Raw genomic sequence first — 20,516 nt, 5'->3', positions numbered from 1 at the left:
GAGCTCAGACATTAAAGTGGATCTACATCTCAAAAAGAGAAACATGTGAAAAAGGATATATAACTTAGAAACAAGTGACTGCACTGTGATGCAAGGCAATAGATCAATAATTGGAAGAGGACCCACTTTAGTCAAAGCCTATCACCTGGAGAATCTTAAGGCAGCTTCCACAGACGTTCAGACTTAGATCAAGTCCTCTGATGTGTTACACATTTAGTCACAAAATCAAAATCCTCTAGGGACCCAGAGATATTTTCTAAAAATAAAGTGCTTGATCTACCTTTTAAAAATATGTAAAACATTTTAAAATAACTCTCCAGGTTCAGAGAGTAGAAATCTGGGCAAGTTCCCATCCTAGTCAATCCGAGAGCACTTCCAAGAAAAGACCATATAGCTCTGAAGAACTGTGTCCTTGCCAAAGAGGGAATACTCCTACAACAAAGATAAAGACCTGTCACTGCTCGTTTCCTTGCAAGGAAGCACAGCGCTCACACCATCAGAGAGTTGTAAACTGCTTTTTTACAAGTCCACAGTGAATGAAACATTAGTACTAAATCTAGTTGACTAACATGACGTTAATTGAGGCTTTGAATGAAGAACTTTGAGACCAGTTCCCCTTGGCTGTGTGTGACTGCAGCATTCTGGAAAAACAGTAGAGGGCACCTAAAGACCAGCACATTTTTAAAGCGTTTTTTTTTTTTCTTTTAATCTATAAGCCCCTTAGTAGCGATCCAGCAAGTTCAAAGGATGTGAATCTGAGTCTAGCCATTTATTGTGTGTTTTCTGTTGCAGCTTCACAATGTTCTTCAAGAACATGACTAATGTCTTCAACAACTATGCCTTCAACTATGACATGCCTTGAACAAACCTAACGGTAGTAGTCTCTACATATATGTACTTGCTTAAAAAAAAGTGTTTCCAAAGTAGCAATAAAAAAAAAAAAAAAAGGTTATCAAGACATAGTAATCTCGGCTCATGTTGTAAATTATATTATATTCTAGTACTTGGAAAAACTTTAATCAAAAGGTTATAAACTGTTATAGAGGTAGAAAGAAACTTATGCTTACCAGGGGTTAAAAATGGGGAGGGATAAATTGGGAGATTGAGACTGATATATACACACTACTATATATACAATAGGTAACTAATAGGGATAATTAAAAGTGCTTTTATCCTATTGTATAGCACAAGGAACTCTACTTGTACTCTGTAATGGGCTATATTGGAAAAGAATCTAAGAAGGAGTGGTTATATGTATATGTATAACTGATTTACTTTCCCGTACAGCTGAAACTAACACAATACTGTAAATCAACCATACACTAGTAAAAATCTTTAAAACAATGTCATATACTTAGTAAAATACCTTCATTTCCTTCTTTAAATTTTAAAAAAATCTACATGTAACATTGTAATGGTTTTTTCACTTTCTTCTTAATCCTAAAGGATGATGGTTTTGGTTTACAAATTGAATACTTTTCCCCTAGAATCATAATTCACCTGTGAATGAGAAATCTTTTGCTCTCTATTATATTTAATGTAATAAACATCTTCATGAACTTGCTAATTCTAAAAACATTTTTGATTCATACTGAGAGGAACATATTTGTTTGTATGAATAAATCTAGTTTGGTAACGAAAACATTTTAAGCATTTGAAAACCCAAGGCAGAGGTGGGGGACTATAAATAAACTGTGTTAAGAACCGTAAAACTCTAATTTTAAGCTACTTGTAAAAAAAAAAATTAGCTTGTGGCCCAAGTATGTTAAATAAACTGCATATGCTTTAAATCTCACATTGAAATAATGCATATTCATTTATAAATGTACAAAGAGAATCAATCATTTGAATCTATAGTCACCACAACTTTGCATTTAACAAACTGGAAAAGGAAGCAATGGTATAGAAATTACAGTCAGCAGAGAATCTAAAAATGCAGGCACCAAAGAAATTCATAAGTTTTCTTTCTATGGCAATGATACCCAAGATGCTTTCAATATAATCTTGAATAAGAACACTGTGTAACAGCATAGGATAAATGCATTGTGGGTCTATGGGAATTGTTATAAAATATGATGGTTTTAATATATTTGAATTTTCTATGACTGCAGGATACAGTAGGTTTTCATCTCATTTAAAGGAAAAGAAGCCTATTCTGCAGGTAAATGACTATTCTGTAACATATGCTTTATACACTTTAAATATCAAATAATTTAAGCATAAATGAATAAAATAATTTTGATGAATTGTTCTGTTCTCAAGGAACAAAGTATGTATCCACATTTAGTGATGAATTAGAGCACTAAACTAAAAATATTGAGAAAGTCAATAATTGTGATACCTAGCAACTTCTTGATTTAGATATAATTCTAAAAGACATTTTTCTCCAGGTACTCTAGCAAATACCAGCTGAATAAGGGACAGGATAAGTTTCCATTCAAGAAATCTCCAGTCCACTGCCTCAATTCTAAAGCAGATGGTATAGTGTGAACACAAGTCCTTCTTGCACAAATGTAATTTAGCCAACAGTTCCACTAACAGAGGTACTGCTTTGGGAAAGAGCATACCATTAAATTGATTATTCATACTGGCATAGCATTTTATGATTTACAGCCGCATTTCATGCTTATTAAAGGACTTGTGCCTTATCATATACCTATCAAGATACTAGGTTGGCCCTTCAGGAGGTCTCTTTGGTTTAGAAACTGGTACAATGAACTATATAACTATAACAAATCTCGAACTCGAGTCTGCAGACCTTAAAGCTTGTATCTGTTAGTCACAAGGACAGTGCAGTAAATACATAAGCTCACTAGTGGGGCTTCCCAGGTGGTGCAGTGGTAAAGAATCCACTGCCAGTGAAGGAGACACAAGAGACTCAGGTTTGATCCCTGGATGGGGAAGATCCCCTTGAGTAGGAAACAGCAACCCACTCCAGTATTTTGCTGGAAAATTCCATGAACAGAGCAGCCTGGCAGGCTACAGTCCAGAGTCGAATATAACTGAGCACGCATGCACAATTCACTAGTAAGCCTTCTTTCAATAGTTTTGGTAGTAGTTACCCAGCACAAAAAAATATTTTGGGAAATCAGGACCAAGTCAGGAAAATCTGGAAAAGAATTAAGAGGATGGCCACATAAGATTATCAGAGTCAGGGGCATCCATGGGTGGTGATTAATTCAGCAGTGTCTACTGATAGCTATTTGATATTAGACACCATGCTTGGTGTTGAAGGCAACATTAAGACCTGGACATTTCAGGATAGGGGACATAAAAGGAGGGGAAGAAGCAGAAGGAAAAAATCATGCCTATTTCACCAGTTTTCATGTTGGCAGTGTAGATGTGCTTTTGTGGATTTCAGGAATTACATGGGACCTACAAGGGTCGGGGGGAAACATTCCAGCTCCTCCCAAAGAATTTAATGTGCAATCAGGAAAATTTACTATCTAGAGGATTATGAATTAATAACACTTACATAGATAAATGACTACATGATGATAGAATATTTTGTAATACAATATAACAAAGGTATTTTGTAATACCAGTTTGTACCATCCCACATACCAAATATCTCAAAAGACATGAGACATTTTTTCCTTTATTAATACTGTCTGCCACATGGATGCAATATCACGTCCTCTTTTACCAGTGAAACCAAATGTCAAAGAAAATTAAGACACTAAAGTTGCATAACTGGCCTTAATAACTAGCACTAAAATAATTATTTTGTTTCCTTTCCTAATGCCCATTTTGCTATGTTCATCACCACCCAGGAGTCACAGATTTTTGATTGCATGTATGGCAAGTTTTAAGAGTCTGAAAACTGTATCCTATGTAAAATAAGTAAAGTCTTAAAATTTTATATCCTTGAACCTCTGAGTCTATCTTTATAGTCTTTCTTTGGGCAAATTAAGCAATACATAAATTCACAGCAACTAATGAGCAGCTCTTATTATCTAGGTATCAAAAGCTAAGAATAGTAGATAATTTTCTTTTTTAAACTTTTGTGGGGGGGTGGTTAGTGGTCAATTGATTAAGAAAATGCTTCTGTTCCCCAGTGAATTTAGGTGCAGATAAAACTAACACGACCAAAACCAAAACAAGAAGAAAGATCCTGTTTAAGAGGATCTTAAGTTGAGGTGGTTTTCAGAACTGAGAGTTGTTAACCAGCACTTGAGATCCAGGAAAACCTCAGAAGGAGGGTTAGAGTTAGCAGCACTTTTAATAGAGCCCTCAGAATGGGGGAAAACATCGTGAAATACAAGGATGCTTTCAAAATGATTCTCGGCAATTTCCATTAAAGCAAGCATGATTTTCTCCCACGCAGAAAGGAAACATCAATAACTATCTTTCTTAAATAATCTTGACAAGAGAGCTAGATGCCTGGCTCTTTAGACAAGAGAGGCGAGTCTGCATAGACAAACATTTCATGGTAGAAGGATAGCGGGGACCAGCTCAGAAACACCAAACAACCCAAATTATAACAACTATGCTGTGAATAACATTAAGAATCAGTGTTATGTCTTTGCCCAAGTGATTAAAAATATCTTACAAAAACTGAGCAGAAATTATTTCCCCATTGTACTCATGAAAATGAGGAAGCTTGGGAGATGGCTCTCAAAGCACTAATAAATAATACCAGATGTGTCTGCATGCAGAAAAAGGGTGAGGAAAACAGAAAAAAGAAAAAACAACTCTAAAAAGAAAAACAAAAACAAAAAACTCACACCATTAATTAGTAGATGTTTCCCTGTTTCTGTATCAATAGATCTTAGTCAGTGTCCACCTTCAGACATGATTAGGATAGAGTGAGTAACATACTTCATTTGGAAATAATCCGTTTCTTTTCATTATCCTTCAAGGGAATTTAATTGATGAACTGTGTTTATACTAAGTTCTATTGACAGCGGTGGGCCTGGCTCAGGTCTGGGTGGTGGAAGGAGGGGGAAGACAAAGACAATGGCTCTTCCCTGGGCCTCTGGCGCAGCCCAGCACTATGTTCCGAGGTTTGCACAGTGGAAGATGCAGGTACCTCTGGTTCACTCTCAGAGATGATGTACACATCTGTCTATTAACACATGGTAGGTAGTTACAGTTAGAGGAAACATACTGACACATCTGTTTATCCTGCATCTAAGTAAATCTCTTGGCAATTAGTATCTAAACCAGCGGAGAGGTAAGTGGACCAAAGGATTTCAAGGCAAAATACAAGAGCAGCTTCATACATATCAGGTGGTTGTGAAAACAAACCCATCACCTTGCATTTATTTTTAAGTAGAAATGCATCTTACAATTTGTAACTGCTGCACCATTTCTTCTCTGTAGGCTAGTTCCCTTTTCATTTGATCCTGGAAATTATCTGGAAGGAGCGAGAAACAGAGAAAGAAATTAATTAAAGTGCAAAATCTACTTTTGGTATATTTAGCATATTGATGGGACAGTACACTACTGACAGTCCCATAGAAACACTCTCCCTTTTTTACAAAAATTTTTAATTGGAGGATAATTGCTTTATAATATGTTGATTTCTGCTGTACAACAATGTGAATCAGCCATAAGAATATATATATATCCCTTTCCTCTTGACCCTCCCTCCAAACCCTACTCCCCACCAGACCACCCGTCTAGGTTATCACGGAGCACCTGGGTGAGCTCTCTGTGCCATGGTTATTTGAAGACATATTTTCTCCAAGACTGTGGTTTAATCAGAATAAATAGTAAATTCTGAGAGTGTATTAGTCACTCAGTCATGTCCGACTCTTTTCGACCCCATGTAGCCTGCCAGGCTCTTCTGTCCATGGGATTCTGGTGGGACTGGTGGGCTACAGTCCAGAGAGTTGGAAAGAGTTGGACACGACTGAAGTGACTTACCATGCATACACATATGCCTCAATCAGAGAATAAAGGAAGGATCTTTAAGAGGTATTGTGCAAAATATCTTTGCCATTCTACATATTGACATTTCTATCGTATTTCCAGAAAGGAATGACTTCTTAATGTGTATCTTGCTGTTTCACCTTTTCCATGTGATCTTTTTAAAATGGGGACTTGGCTAACTTCAGCTTTTTCAGCTTTAATTGAGAAATTGACCTGATCTCATATGAATCTGTGGTGGATGGCCAGGGCAGGGCCTTGAAGAAACCAGAAACTTTGTCATCATCTTTTCTTCTCTTCCTTTCATCTCGGCACCCAGCTGGTGTGAGTCCTGTATATTCCACCTCTCCTTTCTTTGCCATTGTTACCTCCCAAATGCAGACATCTCTTCCCTGAAAAATTTCCAACCAACCATCTGGCCTCCACCTCTTTCCTCTTCAAATCCCTTTCACTCTCCTGCTTAAAAGTCCGTGATGGTTTCCCATGACTTTCAAGGTGATAAACCCTTTACCATTCATGAGATTCTGGATACTTAGAAACTAAAAGCACTGTTCTTTTTATTTTTTGATTTCTATCAAGGATACTTACTCCTTGGAAGAAAGAAAAGCTATGATAAACCTAGACAACATATTAAAAAGCAGAGATATCACTTTGCTGACAAAGGTCCATCTAGTCAAAACTATGGTTTTTCCAAGAGTCATGTACGGATGTGAGAGTTGGACCATAAAGAAGGCTGAGCACCGAAGAAATGATGCTTTTGAACTGCGGTGTTGGAGAAGACTCTTGAGAGTCCCTTGGACTGCAAGGAGATAAAACCAGTCAATCCTAAAGGAAATAAGTCCTAAATATTCATTGGACGTACTGATGCTGAAGGTGAAACTCCAATACTTTGGCCGCCTGATGCGAAGAGCTGACTCACTGGAAAAGACCCTGATGCTGGCAAAGACTGAAGGCAGGAAGAGAAGTGTGTGACAGAGGAGAGAGGGTTGGCATCATCGATTCAATGGACATGAGTTTGAACAAACTCTGGGAGATAGTGAAGGACAGGGAAGCCTAGCATGCTGCAGTCCATGGGCTTGCAAAGAGTCACGCAGGACTGGGCAACTGAACAACAAATCTTTCTATAATATTTGAATTCCTTTCCCAACCTCAAGCACGTATTTTTAATAATTTTAAGACATTTAAATTTAATTATTTTAAGTTTAAGAGACTTTAAAAAAAATAGAGCAGTTTGAGGTTCCCAACAAAATTAAGAAGCTACAGAGATTTCTATACATACGCCCCCATTACCAACATCACTCACCAGAACTGACCACCAAGAATGAACCTACACTGATATGCCATTATCACCTGAAGTCCATAGTTTACCTTAGGATTCACTCTTGGTGTTGTACAGTCTATGTGTTTGGACAAGTATATAGTGACATGTCTCTGTCCTCACGATATTGGGCAGAATATTCTCACTGCCCTGAAATCCTCCATGCTCTAGTTATTCACTGTTCCCCTCCACTCCATCTCTAGCAGACTTGATCTTTTTATCGTCTCCACAGTCTTGCCTTTTATAACATGTATTTTTTTAAAGACCCATTTCCTACTCTCATCTCAGAACTTGATGGGAAAGTGGCTGTAATAGAGATAAGTCTGTAGTACTGTGCAAGGGTTAAATGAGGAGGCCTGATTCCCACGGAGGGTGAAGGGCGAGGAAAGGGGGAGGAGATGTGATCAGCACTCCGCTAAAACGTGGAGGCTGAGCGGGGAACAGTGGGGACCAGCTGACTACAGCAAAGCAGGTGGAGGAAGCTCCTTGCGCCCCGTCACCCGCCAAACCACGCTCGTCTTCACACACGCAACGTACTCCCGGCCGGCGTGTGATCGCCGCTGGTGTGGCCTTGCCCTTACAGCAAACCTCTCCCGTTTCTTTAAGCGCGAATGTCGTATCTCCCACAATGTTCTCTGATTCTCCTGCTCTCTCCTGCCAGAATCGGTCATTCTTCTCTTCTACTCCTCCGTACTCTACACACACCTCTGTTAACGCATCCAGTTTGTACTATGATTAGCTCTTATACACGTGTCTCTGAGTGAAACAGTGAGGGCAGGCAGATATATTTTAGACACTTCTAAAACCTCCAAAGCCCACCGCAGTGCTTGACACACGGCAGGGGCTGGTTAATGAATGAGGAATGAAAAGAGCACTGAAATATCCACCGGAGGTCTGGATCTGCCTTGAATGACAGCTGCCGGCTCTGCAGGCTCAGACCCTTATCCGAACAAACGAGGGAACGGAACGACGTGCTCTGTGAGGCCCTTTCCTGCTCCATTGCTTTAAGATTTGACGACGAGGGGAGTTGGCTTGGTTGGGCTTCAGACACCCAGTTCTCTTTCATGTGCTGGTAGATGGGGAGTGGGTAATTTTGATTTGCTCTGATAACAGTTAGGAGTCAGGGACTGTATGAGGGGCTGGCATCCACCCGCCACCCCAGGATGCTCTGGGGGTGGGTCAAAGCCCATAGACTGGGCACAAGGCAATAGGAACCAGCATTCCACCAGCATCCTTGGCCCCAAGCCTGGGCCAGACACCTTCAGAAGATCAGTGTGCTTTCCAGAGGCCAGAGTCATCCCAAGCAGGCATCCATCTGTGAAGACGAGACCTGCCCTCTGAGCCTTGGCAGCTTCCTCTGTCCCTCTCGAGCTCCGCAGTGCCTCTGATCAGGGTGGGAACTGAGGTGGGTGGGAATGAAGCGTGCCTGAAGCTGGCTGTGCCACCTCCCTGGAATCCCAGGAGAGTCTGATTTTGGAGGAGGGAAGAGCTAAGGGCAATTTAGAGTGGAATGATGGTAACTAGCCCTTACTTAATTCACGCTCATGGCTCTCTGATAGCATACAATATAATTCTCTAAATTAAAATGAAAAAAAAAGCCATTAAAGTGATAGAAAAATGGTGAATAATTTTATAAAATTGGAGTGAGGAAAAGTGTCAAAGACAAAAAGCAAGCCAGAAAGATGGATAGATTTGATTAGAAAAAAGTTTAAAGCTTTGATGTGACAAACGTAAGCATAAAACACCAAAGTCAACATTTTTAAATGAATTGAAGCAAAAAAAATTTGCAACATGATACAGAATTAATACTTCAGTATGTAAAGAGTTCACACAAACCATAAGAAAATGAACACATCAAAAGAAAATATGAGGAAAGAATATAATGGGCATTCACAACATGTACAAAGAAATGGCAGATATAGGCAAAGTGTTCAATATCCTCAGCAATGAAAGAAAAGGAAATAATACGAGGAATCACTTTTTCCATTTAAGTTACCAAAGATCTAAAGAAAAGATGATATGTGGTGTTTCAAGGATGGGAATATGAATTAGTACAACCTTTTGAGAAAGCAACATAAAATTTTGCAAGAGCTTTGAAAAGATCATATCTTTGACACAGCAATTCTTTTAGGAGTTTATCCTAAGAAAATGATCATGGATTTGTGCAAAGATTTAGTAACAATGATGTCTAAAACTTGGATAAAGTTTAATGTCCAATATAAGACTACATTTATAGACTGCTGGGAAGTCAAGAAAAGAAGTTCACGTTAAGCAGAAAAAAGGAAGGTTAAAAAAATAGTGTGTGTAATATTTTATTTTGTTTAAAAAATGATTTAATATGCATTAGAAAGGCTGAAACTCCAAAATGTTGACATTGGTTTTCTCTAGGTGACAAGATTATGGGTGATTTTTTACTTTCTTTCTTTTATATTTCTGCATACTTAAACTCTTCTATAACAAGCATAACTTGGGAGATATAAAGATTGCTAACTGGCAAAAGAAAAAAACTAAAAAGTTTGCTATGTTCTAAGGCGATGAAGGCACAATTTAACTGGAGATGGAAAAAGCAGTAAGCTGATTTCTCTAACGAGATTTACTTAACGCCCAACTATTTTGGGAAGATGACAGCATAAAAGGAGGTGGCAGAAAAAGCACCGAAGGCAGTCTGCCAGCCAAACACAGAGGCAACACCTGTGTTCTGCAAACACGGACAGCCTGAAAAGCCAAACAGTCTTTCAAATAGCAACAAGAAGTACCCAGCCTACCTTCCTGGCGCCAGAAATAAGAGGACTCATACGGTAGATCTAATTCCCCCAGTAGAGCCTACTTATCAAGCAATAAGCTTGGAGGCTTATTTCATTTACACAGCCTTCATTTTGTTGTCACTGCTTTTAAAGGTTAATAGAGACTTTTGATCAGTACCATGTTTTATAAACTCCCTTCCCTCCTTCGGCAGAGGACACTATACAAAGAGCAAGCAAAGAAGAATTCTATGATTCTACTGATCTTAGAATGAATCTAGTAACAGTCATAGGTGAAAGATGGGATGACCATATTTGGATAGATGAAATGTTGTTGGGTCTTCTAAGACGTAATCTTAAAAGGAACTTGGAAAACAGATTTTTAAATAAAAATCTAAAACGATGACGTGATTAACACCTACCAGCTAAGTTTTTCACAAAGCCTCAGTCATTAGTGCTTCCTTGTTGTAAACTACTGGTCTTTCTACTTGGTTCTCCAGTGCCATGAATTTGTGATCATATCTGCAAATCCAAGGACTCAATTCATGAGTCCTCACTAGTCTCCTTTAGCAGTGGTCCAACCTCATCTTCATTATGAGCTTTAATCTCTTTGAATATGACGCCAAATCTTATATCAACCATTGATTGAGAGTATGCTGTATGCCCACAATTTGCTGGGTAGACAGCAACAAAGACTCTTTCTTCAACTTATTTACAATACTGTCAGGCAGAGGGTGAAAAAATCAGTGAGAAGCTAACACAAAACACCAGTGGAACTAGGACTTCAGCAAAGAGTGCATACTGCAAGAGCGGGAAGGCTTCCTGGAGGTGGCGGAACTTGAGCAATGTCCCAAGTGATGAGGAACACCTAGACGAGGGAGGTTTTTGGACTAGAGAAACAAGAGGTGCAGAGGTGGAAAGTGAGGGATGAAGGCTGTCTGTGGGGTAATGAGCTGAACAGAGGGAGAAGTGGAAATAAGCAGGGTGGATGGGGTGATTATGGAGGGTTTTAAAAGCCAGTCAGGAGTCAGATTAGTTGCAATATGATCAGCAACAGAGAATCACTATAGGGGGTGGAAGATGTGGCACCAAAGTAGATTTTTAGGAAGGCTGGGCTAATGGCAGCAAGCAGAAAGAGCTGGAGTGGGGAAGAAAGGTGAGGACCTAGGGTTACCCCCTGCAGCAGTGACATGAAAGAGAGGGGGCGGTGTGAGGGCCTTCTCCAATGGTGACCTCATCCAGCAACCTTTTGGCAGGTCCCAGGTCAGGGCTAGGCTCTGAGGTTACACTGATGGCTAGTGGCAAGACACTAAAAGGACTGAAAAGCTACAGCAAAGGCCTGAATGCTGTCATAAAGGAAGGTGCCAGGTGCTGGAGAAGGGAGGAAGGAGAGATTCACTAGGAAAGGCAGATACAGTGTCATGACAAAATGATGACTGGATTTGCAGCTGCAACAATGATCAGACCGGTCCTCAGTGGGAGAGCCTGTTGGCATGCTGGGGGCAGGGCCTCTGACCATTTACTCCTGTCCAATTAAACACAGGATGTCACTGCAGGACGTGGGACCAGCTGTGCCACTATCACCTCAATGACCTTGACAGAGGTGAAGCTCCTCCTCATCCATTTCCTCCAACTCTTATTTCTACCCAATTCTAGATTACATTTCTCCCACCTTTCCTGAGGATCCCCTCCTGACTTCTCTTCGCTTGTCTGCTCAGTTGGACAACTAAATGGAATTGTCTTGTATCAAAATCAGTTTTGCTGCCTGTCCCATCCTCTATAACTATAGCCCGATAAAGCTCTAGAAGTTCTGCTTTCTAATATCAGTTGCTTTACCATAAAGCCCCTTTAGGAACATAAGTATTACATTTAAAATGGTGATAGTAACAATGACTCACATTACTATGGATCAGTCACTATGCTAAACACTTTTTACATTTTACTCCTCTCTGCAATGCCACAAAGTGGGTAGTAGTATTATTCCACAGTTGAAAAGGAGGTCAGGTAAAAAATCTGTCTAAGGTCACTCTGTGGGGAAGTCGGGGTCCAAACCTGGAGACCCAGCTACTAACCACCATGCTCTGTATTCTACAAATGCTTTTCAAGAACTCAATGCTAATGAATAATCTCCTCTTCCTCCTCCTGCTTCTTCATCACCATCACTGTCACTGCTGATGCTATCAAGCACTTATCCTATGCTAGGGATGCTCTCGGACTTTCACGTGGATCCTCTCATGTAGTCTTCATCTTTCTATGAGACTGGGACTATCTGGCCCATGTTACAGTTTCCAAGGTCCTACAACCAGAGGTAGCAGAGCCACAAAGTAGCTCAGGGGATTTTGAGCCTGGAATCGTTAAGTCACAGGTGATAACAGCCTATGTCCCCAGTGTTCTAAGGGAATTAGATTTGAACTGTCCTGACTGAATCCACCTCCTGGTAAAACGCTCTGGCTGGGTTTCCTCTCTGCTTCCTTCTGATGTGGCTTTACAAAGTTCCGTCCTCCCCTCTCCACCTGAGTGAAATCTAAATCTGTCGGCCAGCCTCACGGCCTCTCACGTTTAGTTAACAAGCACATAATGGGCATTTGCTATTTTCACTGGTGTGAAATTAACTGCCTCTTTGTGGTGGGTCTAAACCATGCATTATTCAAACTTGGGTACCCACATCACTTCCTTGGTCAGTGGAGAACACTGCAGATAAAAAAGAGTACAACTTTTCCGTTGTTTAATCGAAGTGTTTCATACACATGGCAACACAGAGGAGTCATCTTAATTCACAACAAAAGGATGAGTAATGGGTCTGAATGGAAACTGGGATCCCAACTTTTGAAAAAAACAGAAACGTCTATATGTTTTATGATAATTAGTAAGAAATGTGTAAATTACTTAATTTCTTAAAATGATTTTGTTTTTTCTTGGCTGTGCCATGGCATGCAGGGTCTTAGTTCCCTGACCAGGGATTGAACTCATGCCCCATGCAGTGGAAGCAGAGAGTCTTAACACTGTGCTGCCAGGGGAGTCTCAATTCCTTAAAACAGTTGATCAACTTTTATTAGTGGGAAAAATTATGGCTATCCTGGCTTCACAGGGAGTTAGGCAGACACTCTGGGGACTCACTGGGGTCTGGATCCAGTCTGCTGGATCCGCAAACTCAACAATTAGATAAACATCAGCTTAGAGGGGACACAAATCACTCAGTGTCTACTCACTGCTACAAGGATCTGTACAGTCGTTCTTAAGGTACATTTTTTTTAGAAACTGGAGAATCCTGGATTCTTTGGAAGCACCTGTTTTTTAAGGTCTCAAAGATATTTTTACTATGTTCCTCTTTTTCTTAGCACTACAAATATCATGATACTAATACACTATCTAGAGCTGTTGGTCATTCTCTTCCCTTTGATCTTATTCTAAGCCACAGCAAGCATTCTCCAAATTCAAAATACTCAAGTATCATCATGAGCTCCAAACCTCCCATGTGGATATCGATAGAGCCCAAACTTGGCCAACTCTGTTGTTTCTTGTGATTAGAACTCTCTTCCATCATGAGCCCTCTTCATTTTTATCCCTGCTAAACATTCTGGTGCAACTCAGTCTGACTGTTCAAAACTGCTACCCAAGAGGGCAAGTCTTTCAGTTATGCAGACGATTACATTTGAGAAGCTCTGGCAGACCTTTGTGTCCCTACTATTAAAATTGCCACAACTACTGAAAAGTCTTTTTCCAGATATTTGCCTGTGACTCTTGCCCAGGAATTATCAACATGAGTTTTCTGATTTCTGGTTTAATAAACAAAGGGTACTGACATGCTCAAGGTGTCCCAGAAAAAAATTAAATATATTTACATATTATTTTATTTCCCACTTTCCTCTCTCTGGAGAAAGGAATATGACTAAATGAAACTTCAAAAAGTTTGAAAAACACTACTGTGATTTACTTAGTCATGGATGAACTTTTTGGTCAACCCAGTACTTATCTAAGAGTGATTCAGAACATGAGTGGAGAATTTAAGAAATCTGGACACCTATCATATGTCTTTCTGAAATTCTAGGACTCTGCAAGCAGGTTTATGCCATAATTTCTTTTGCCAATAAATCTGGAATGAAATTTTAATGCTAAATATGGATGGAGAATCTCAAACTACTAAAATTATACTAATTTTAATTAATAAAATATAGGTATATTGAATTGTTAAATTTTAAATCTTCATATTTCAAGTACCAGGCAGCTCTCTAGCACTATCTGAGAAAATGAATTAACTATTCTTTTGTTTTTCCTACCTTAGAGAAAAAAATACTTGAGTAGTTCTTTTGTTTTAAAAATATTAATATATTTATTTAAATGTATCTATATATTTAAAGGTATATTTGCATACATGTTTTAAATGTACACAATATATATATGCACAAACACATATCTACCAATACAATTAATACCAAAATGTTCTTATATAGAAATTTTATCTGTGAGCTAATAAAATAAATAACAGGCTAAAATTTCCAAATACTAAAGAGATCACAGGAAGATCATGTACTTACACTGACTAATAAAAATGTTATCAAATATCATAATGCAATGAAATAAAAGTGATTTCTTACTGAATACTGGGAAAGATGTATTTCCTTTTAACACTTGGAATTCTTGTTCGAGTCGTCTCCGTAAATCTATTTGTTCAAATAAAACCTTCTGAAGTTCTTCTAATAAAGAAAAAAAGAAGAGTCATTTTACTAATCTTTACAAATAACTCTCCAGAGAACTGTTATATATGGCAATTTATTATTATAAGACAAAATATTTTACTAGTTTAAAAAGTGTTGCATAGACATAGGATAGATTTTGTGCAGAAATCCATGAATATAAATCAATGTAATATATTATTTTAAAGTATTATATTACAGTGTCATGTATTGATTGATATGTATGCATTAATCTCAATTATATCCACCCAATGGTCCATATATTATTCATATGTTGCTTGTCAAGCTTAAAATATGGTGTAGAACAAAAATATCCTCCTATTATCTCTTTAGTCTTTTAAAGCTAAGAGAAGTTCTACAGAATTAAAACTTTTCTTTACCTTTCCCCATATTTTCTACATCCTTTTTGAGTGAATGAGGCGAATTCGTCTCCTGTGTGTGTTCACCTTGTAAAAGGGAGGAAAAAATATTAGTTTTGTGTAGACTATTTTCTGCAAGTTTTTACTTTCACTTTCTATCTATCTACAAAACAGTGCATTTAATATAACTTCAAAGTGGAAGTCCTCAGAGCCAGATGTTGTCCTCATTTGCTCCTGTATCCTTCCCCTAAACCACTGGAGGGACAGAACTGAGGTCAGAGTCCACCTACACCACGATAGTGGCTCCACGAAAGCACACTCTCGATGTCACCGCATCCCGGCCCCCATCACCACCCAGTCTTTACCACGATGCTAACTGTTAGAACAGCAAAAGAGGAGGTTGAACAGTCGACATTTCTGGCAGAAGTCTGATCAGAGTCCCTCTGTTTCTAGAAGCGAAGAAGCCTGTGTTAATTGGAAGGCCCCCAGGACCAGAAGAAGAAGCCTTCAGTCTTCTTGGGTCACCAAAATGGGCAGCGAAGAAGACGTGGGAGGAGACTTTAGCTGTCCCTGGGAGAGAATGTATGAGCCTGCTGTGTGTGTATGTGCGTGCTAAGTCGCTTCAGTCGTGTCCGACTCTTTGTGACCCTATGACTGTAGCCCACTAGGCTCCTCTGTCCATGGGGTTCTCCAGGCAAGAATACTGGAGTGGGTTGCCATGCCCTCCTCCAGGGCATCTTCCCAACCCAGGGATCAAAGCAAATTGCAGGCAGATTCTTTATCCTCTGAGCCACCAGGGAAATGGTTTCCTAATAATTGATAGGTTGTTTAAGAGGAAATCAACCTAAGTGAGAGGTGTGAAATAAGTCATGTAACTTTGTAACAATCACATGCTTACTGATGATAATTTCTTAACTATGATAATTTCTTAATTACTCGTCTTCAACCATACAAACCATATTATGGATAGAGCTTAGATTGTTGTTCTTAACTATTTTGCAGGTGCTAACTAGAATGATAGCAAGCCAGGAAAGTGTATAGCTAAATCATAAATTGAATCTATATAATCCAGAAAACATAAGCAAAGAAATGTAATCGTTCAACTATCAGAATTTTTAAAAAATCTCAACTTGCTATCTGCAATTATCCAAATAATTTAATTAAGCTTTCCATTTTCATTAAAGCGATGTGGCCGTCCAGCAAATGTGCTCCGAGGAGGTTTCCTGAATGCCCCTCCTCTCTCTCTCAGGTTAGCTCTTCTGTGTCCCTGGTGCTGTTTCCTCGCAGCCTTCTGCACCTAGGAGGCAGCGTACTATTTGGAAGCAGGTGCTCTGTCTTTTCTGTATGGCCAGTGCCTATTACAGTGCTGGACACATGCTAGGTATTCAATAAAGTCTTTCCAGCTGTCACTGAAAGGGACCTGGGCAGTCATGAATTCTAAATTATAGCACAGATCAGATGGGTCATTTCAAATCTCTTCTCACTGTTTTTTAATTTTCCTTCCTCAGCAAGAAATAGAATGGAAGTGGTCCTGGGCACTGCAGGAATACTGGAGAACTTTACTGTGAAGGTAAAAATTTCTGCAAAGAGGAAAGAAGAACTTCTTCCCAAAGCAGCAGCCTATAGTATCAAGGACAGACAGAGAAATCTTCCACATGATATTATAAACAGTGATTCTGTAGCTTACCTGATGACTGTCAGGAGTATGTGTGTGCAGATGAGCATGTGTGCATATGTGTGCAGATGTAAATACAAATACACAAATATTCACAAGTATGTGCACAGTTATGGGAAGGTGCTTCCCCTGGCTCCCCATTGTTAATAATATCCAGGGCATACCTGAATTCCTTAATGGCAGCCATTTTCTGTACCATCTAGATCATATTTGCACAAACTCATTCTTACTCTCATCTGGGACATTGCTTCTCTCTACAGACCTCTGTATTAATACTTTGGCTTTCTTCTCCATATAGTAAAATAATGAGAAAATATCTGCAAAGCATTTTACATACAGATCTCAATATAATTCCTATAAATTACTATTATCTAAAAGAAAGGCTTCCCTGGTGGCTCAAGTGGTAAAGAATCTGTCTGCGGTGCAGGAGACCCAGGTTTGATCCCGGAGTCAGGAAGATCTCGTGGAGAAGGAAATGGCAATCCACTCCAGTATTCTTGCCTGGAGAATTCCATGGATAGAGGAAGCCTGGTGGGCTATAGTCCACCAGGTCACAAAGAGTCGGACATGACCGAGCAACTAACACTAAAAGAAGAGTAACGTGAAGGTTGACCATGAATCACACATACACAAATCAAGAATGCATGCGTGTGTGCTAAGTTGCCTCAGTCATGTCTGACTCTTTGTAACCCTATGGACTGTTGCTTACCAGGCTCCTCTGTCCATGGAAATCTCCAGGCAAGAATACTGGAGTGAGTTGCAATGTTCTCCTCCAGGGGAACTTCCCCACCCTGGGATCGAACCCACGTCTCTTACATTTCCTGTATTGGCCACTAGTGCCACCTGGGAAGCCCCATAAACCAAGAAAAATGGTATTTAAAAATGAAGATAAATTCATATTATGTGCAGCTTTGCCTATGTTTACTTTAGAGTCAGCTAATCAGTTAAACTCATAGATGTTTCATATTTACATATTGAGGCTGAACAAGAAATGAAACGAGCATGCACACATTTCTGTACCTATCTACAGAGCATAGTGAGATTTCATCATTCTACAACTTCCCCAACCACTCAACACATGATTTAAATGAGATAGTTTCTGAATAAGCAACTCTAGAAGCCATTTGCTTATCGCATTATAGACCAGTTTCTTTTTGATCTATTAATGTATTTTGTGGACTATTTACCTTATATTACATTTCAACTAGATAATTAATTTCAAAAATTAATATATGATATGTAAAAATGCATATCTTTTCCACTTCACAGTTAGTAAGTTTACATATCTATGAAGCATTAAACAAATAGGTAGTAAATGAAAACTATATAAATAACAGGCAAATCTACTGGTAACATAATAAAGTTTTCATCTACTTTGTAGAGGTTTTAATAGTATTTTACATCAGTGTCTATTTTAAACAGATATTATGCTACAGCTTCTCAGGAAAATCTGCCAATTTTGAGTTCAGAAGGTTCAAATGTCTCACTTACACAGGGTTTAAAAAGTGGGTCAATGTAAGGTAAATAAGGAGCATAGAAGCTTCAGTTGCCTTTTGTATATACTTTACTGGACTGTTGCCTTTTGTATATTACTAATCTGAAAACCAGATTGTTAATGGTGGTTAAAAATGACCTCTGGGAGCCTGGATATGTTTGTTCACTACTACTGTTAATGTTTTCCATCTGGCTAAAAGAAAAGAAAGCAGTCTAATAGTAGATTAAATAAATGAGATTTAGTTGACAATGAACTTCCCATTTTTATAAATATTCCATCAGGTTAAATGCATTTTACTTTTCCAAAATTAATGAATGGGTTTGGAGACATCCCAAAACGAAAATGCTTACTATCTTCCCATTATATTCTCCCTTAAAAAAAAAAAAAAAGTTACACAAAGGCCAGGGTGGAGGGGGGCATAAGATCTTAATGATAAAGAAAATGGTTGAAATAGCTTAAACTTGGAGAATGATGGATAATTCGGGCATAAAATGCATAAAAGAGCCACAGCTCTGGATGAGTCTACACAAATGCACATTCGTGGCATTGCCTGTGAAGGCTGCTCGCCCCAAGAGGGTAGAGACAGCACGATCGCACATCAGAGAAACTACACTTCTGCTGAGTGCAGCGGAGCCCAGAGAGCCTGGAGCCACGTGGTTCCTGCTTCCCTGGTCTCTCCAGGGTCCTCTGGGACCAGACAGTCCCACATCTCCACCCGACCCCTGGTTCTGCCCTCACGCACACAGTCATTAGAAATTGGAAGTACAAGAGAGATGGATGTGAGCATTCGCCACGCCAAAGCAGGCATGAGCAGTAAATAGCAGATGAAGGGTGAAACTGGAATATCCAAAGGTTGTGGGGGGGGGAAACCTTAAAAAAGCCAATAGATTGACCAGTGCTACATTTCAAGGCACAATCGTAATGACTTTCTGTTAAACATCTGCTCGAGCCCCTGCAGTGGTGCCCTGTGGTCTCCACTGCATGATCCACTCCAGGTTCTCCAGTAACCCTGTCCCATCCAGCTCCACCAGCCTGAATTTCTCCGTCACTAAGCACAAACCCTTTCCCCAAGGCAGACATCTGCTGGCTCTGTGTTAGGTGGTTTCTCTTTCCTAAGGTGCACCCCCACTAGTCCATCCAAAATCAGAAGTCCCCCAAGTGCCACTGACTCTTCCTTACACTAGTTTGGTCTTCCCCAGCTAGAAAATCTGCTTTCTGAAGGCAGAGGAATCCTGCTCTACAGGTAACCCCCATGCCTCTGCTCTAGGGAAGGGTACAGATACATTCCACAAATGCTTGTACTTCATTTAATCCAATCTGCTTTGTGAAAGAAATACAAATTAATGTTATTGTGAAACTCCAAATATCATAATGTTTTTCAAGTACTAACTCATTCCTACAGACCAAAAAAGCATACTTTGATCCATTGTACAGTCTAAGATTTACTCGATATTTTCAGTTTACTGGAGAAGTTTGTGATTATTTCAATTTTTGTTTCTATCTGACATTTGGAAAATTTCTTCCAGGGACAAACAAAACTATAGCACTGAATGTTAACCAAAACATGGAAATGCTAATTCACATACACGTCTGCTGTGGCCTCCAACTGCAAAAAAAAATCTTACATTTTGTAGAGCTCATTTAATTTGAAGAGCCAAATGAGTAGGTCAGATAACCTGTTCTGTTTGTTGGTGGCTGTGAGATGGGAGGAAAAGTTGATTAAATAGATATTATGTTCTCAAGCTAAACTTAAATTCAATAAATAAGATCATTTAAGTCCTGTATCCTGTATGTATACAGGGCATCTAAGTACAGAGGGTACAATATAAAATGCCTGACATTTGGATGAAGAGTAAAATTGTTGGCATTTGCCTAGCCCTCCTATGGAAATACATCCTCCTTCCTTCTTCCAATCCACTCTGCTTCCTACTCCTTATCTTGGCTGTCTCCCTTTTAAAGTCTCCTCTGAGCCTGCAACCAGCACTCTGTGGCTTTACCCCAGCCAGCAGCCCCAGGGGTTAGCAAGTTGCTTGTCTTTGAAAGGTCCTTCTGTTCCCCCAGGATGGTTGTTGACAACAATTGATGAAAAACATTTGGAGAAAATACATTTCAGAAAATGCACACTGAAGGGTAAATTTAGTCAATGAAACTATTGTGGTTTGGGGCTGTGTCTATACATGAGATACACATGCATTCTAACATTTGGATGAGGAATAAAAAATTTCATCCACATGTTTTTGTCATTCATGGGGACTCATGTGCTACCATAGGTGTTCCGGTGCAGAGGAATGGACCCTAGAAGAGAAGGCAAGATGTGTACGCAAAGCTTGTCTGCACATAGTTCCCAGGGTACTGTCATG

The 20,516-nt window shown here is 39.4% G+C and overlaps 1 protein-coding gene across 2 annotated transcripts in view; it reads right to left on the bottom strand.

The window, feature by feature from the left end:
- Positions 1 to 20,516, bottom strand: part of SKOR2 (SKI family transcriptional corepressor 2) — a 42,697-nt gene that overhangs the window by 8,691 nt on the left and 13,490 nt on the right. For both annotated transcript variants that reach the window (XM_070452601.1, XM_070452602.1), the window contains 3 exons: positions 15,008 to 15,073; positions 14,529 to 14,627; positions 5,292 to 5,359 (listed from right to left, as the gene is read on the bottom strand). In XM_070452601.1, coding sequence (XP_070308702.1) covers positions 5,292 to 5,359; positions 14,529 to 14,627; positions 15,008 to 15,073 — 233 coding nt within the window. The remainder of the gene's footprint in view (positions 1 to 5,291; positions 5,360 to 14,528; positions 14,628 to 15,007; positions 15,074 to 20,516) is intronic.

The sequence above is a fragment of the Odocoileus virginianus genome, chromosome 22, assembly GCF_023699985.2.
Source record: "Odocoileus virginianus isolate 20LAN1187 ecotype Illinois chromosome 22, Ovbor_1.2, whole genome shotgun sequence".
NCBI lineage: Eukaryota > Metazoa > Chordata > Mammalia > Artiodactyla > Cervidae > Odocoileus > Odocoileus virginianus.
This window is presented reverse-complemented; position numbering and strand designations above follow the sequence as displayed.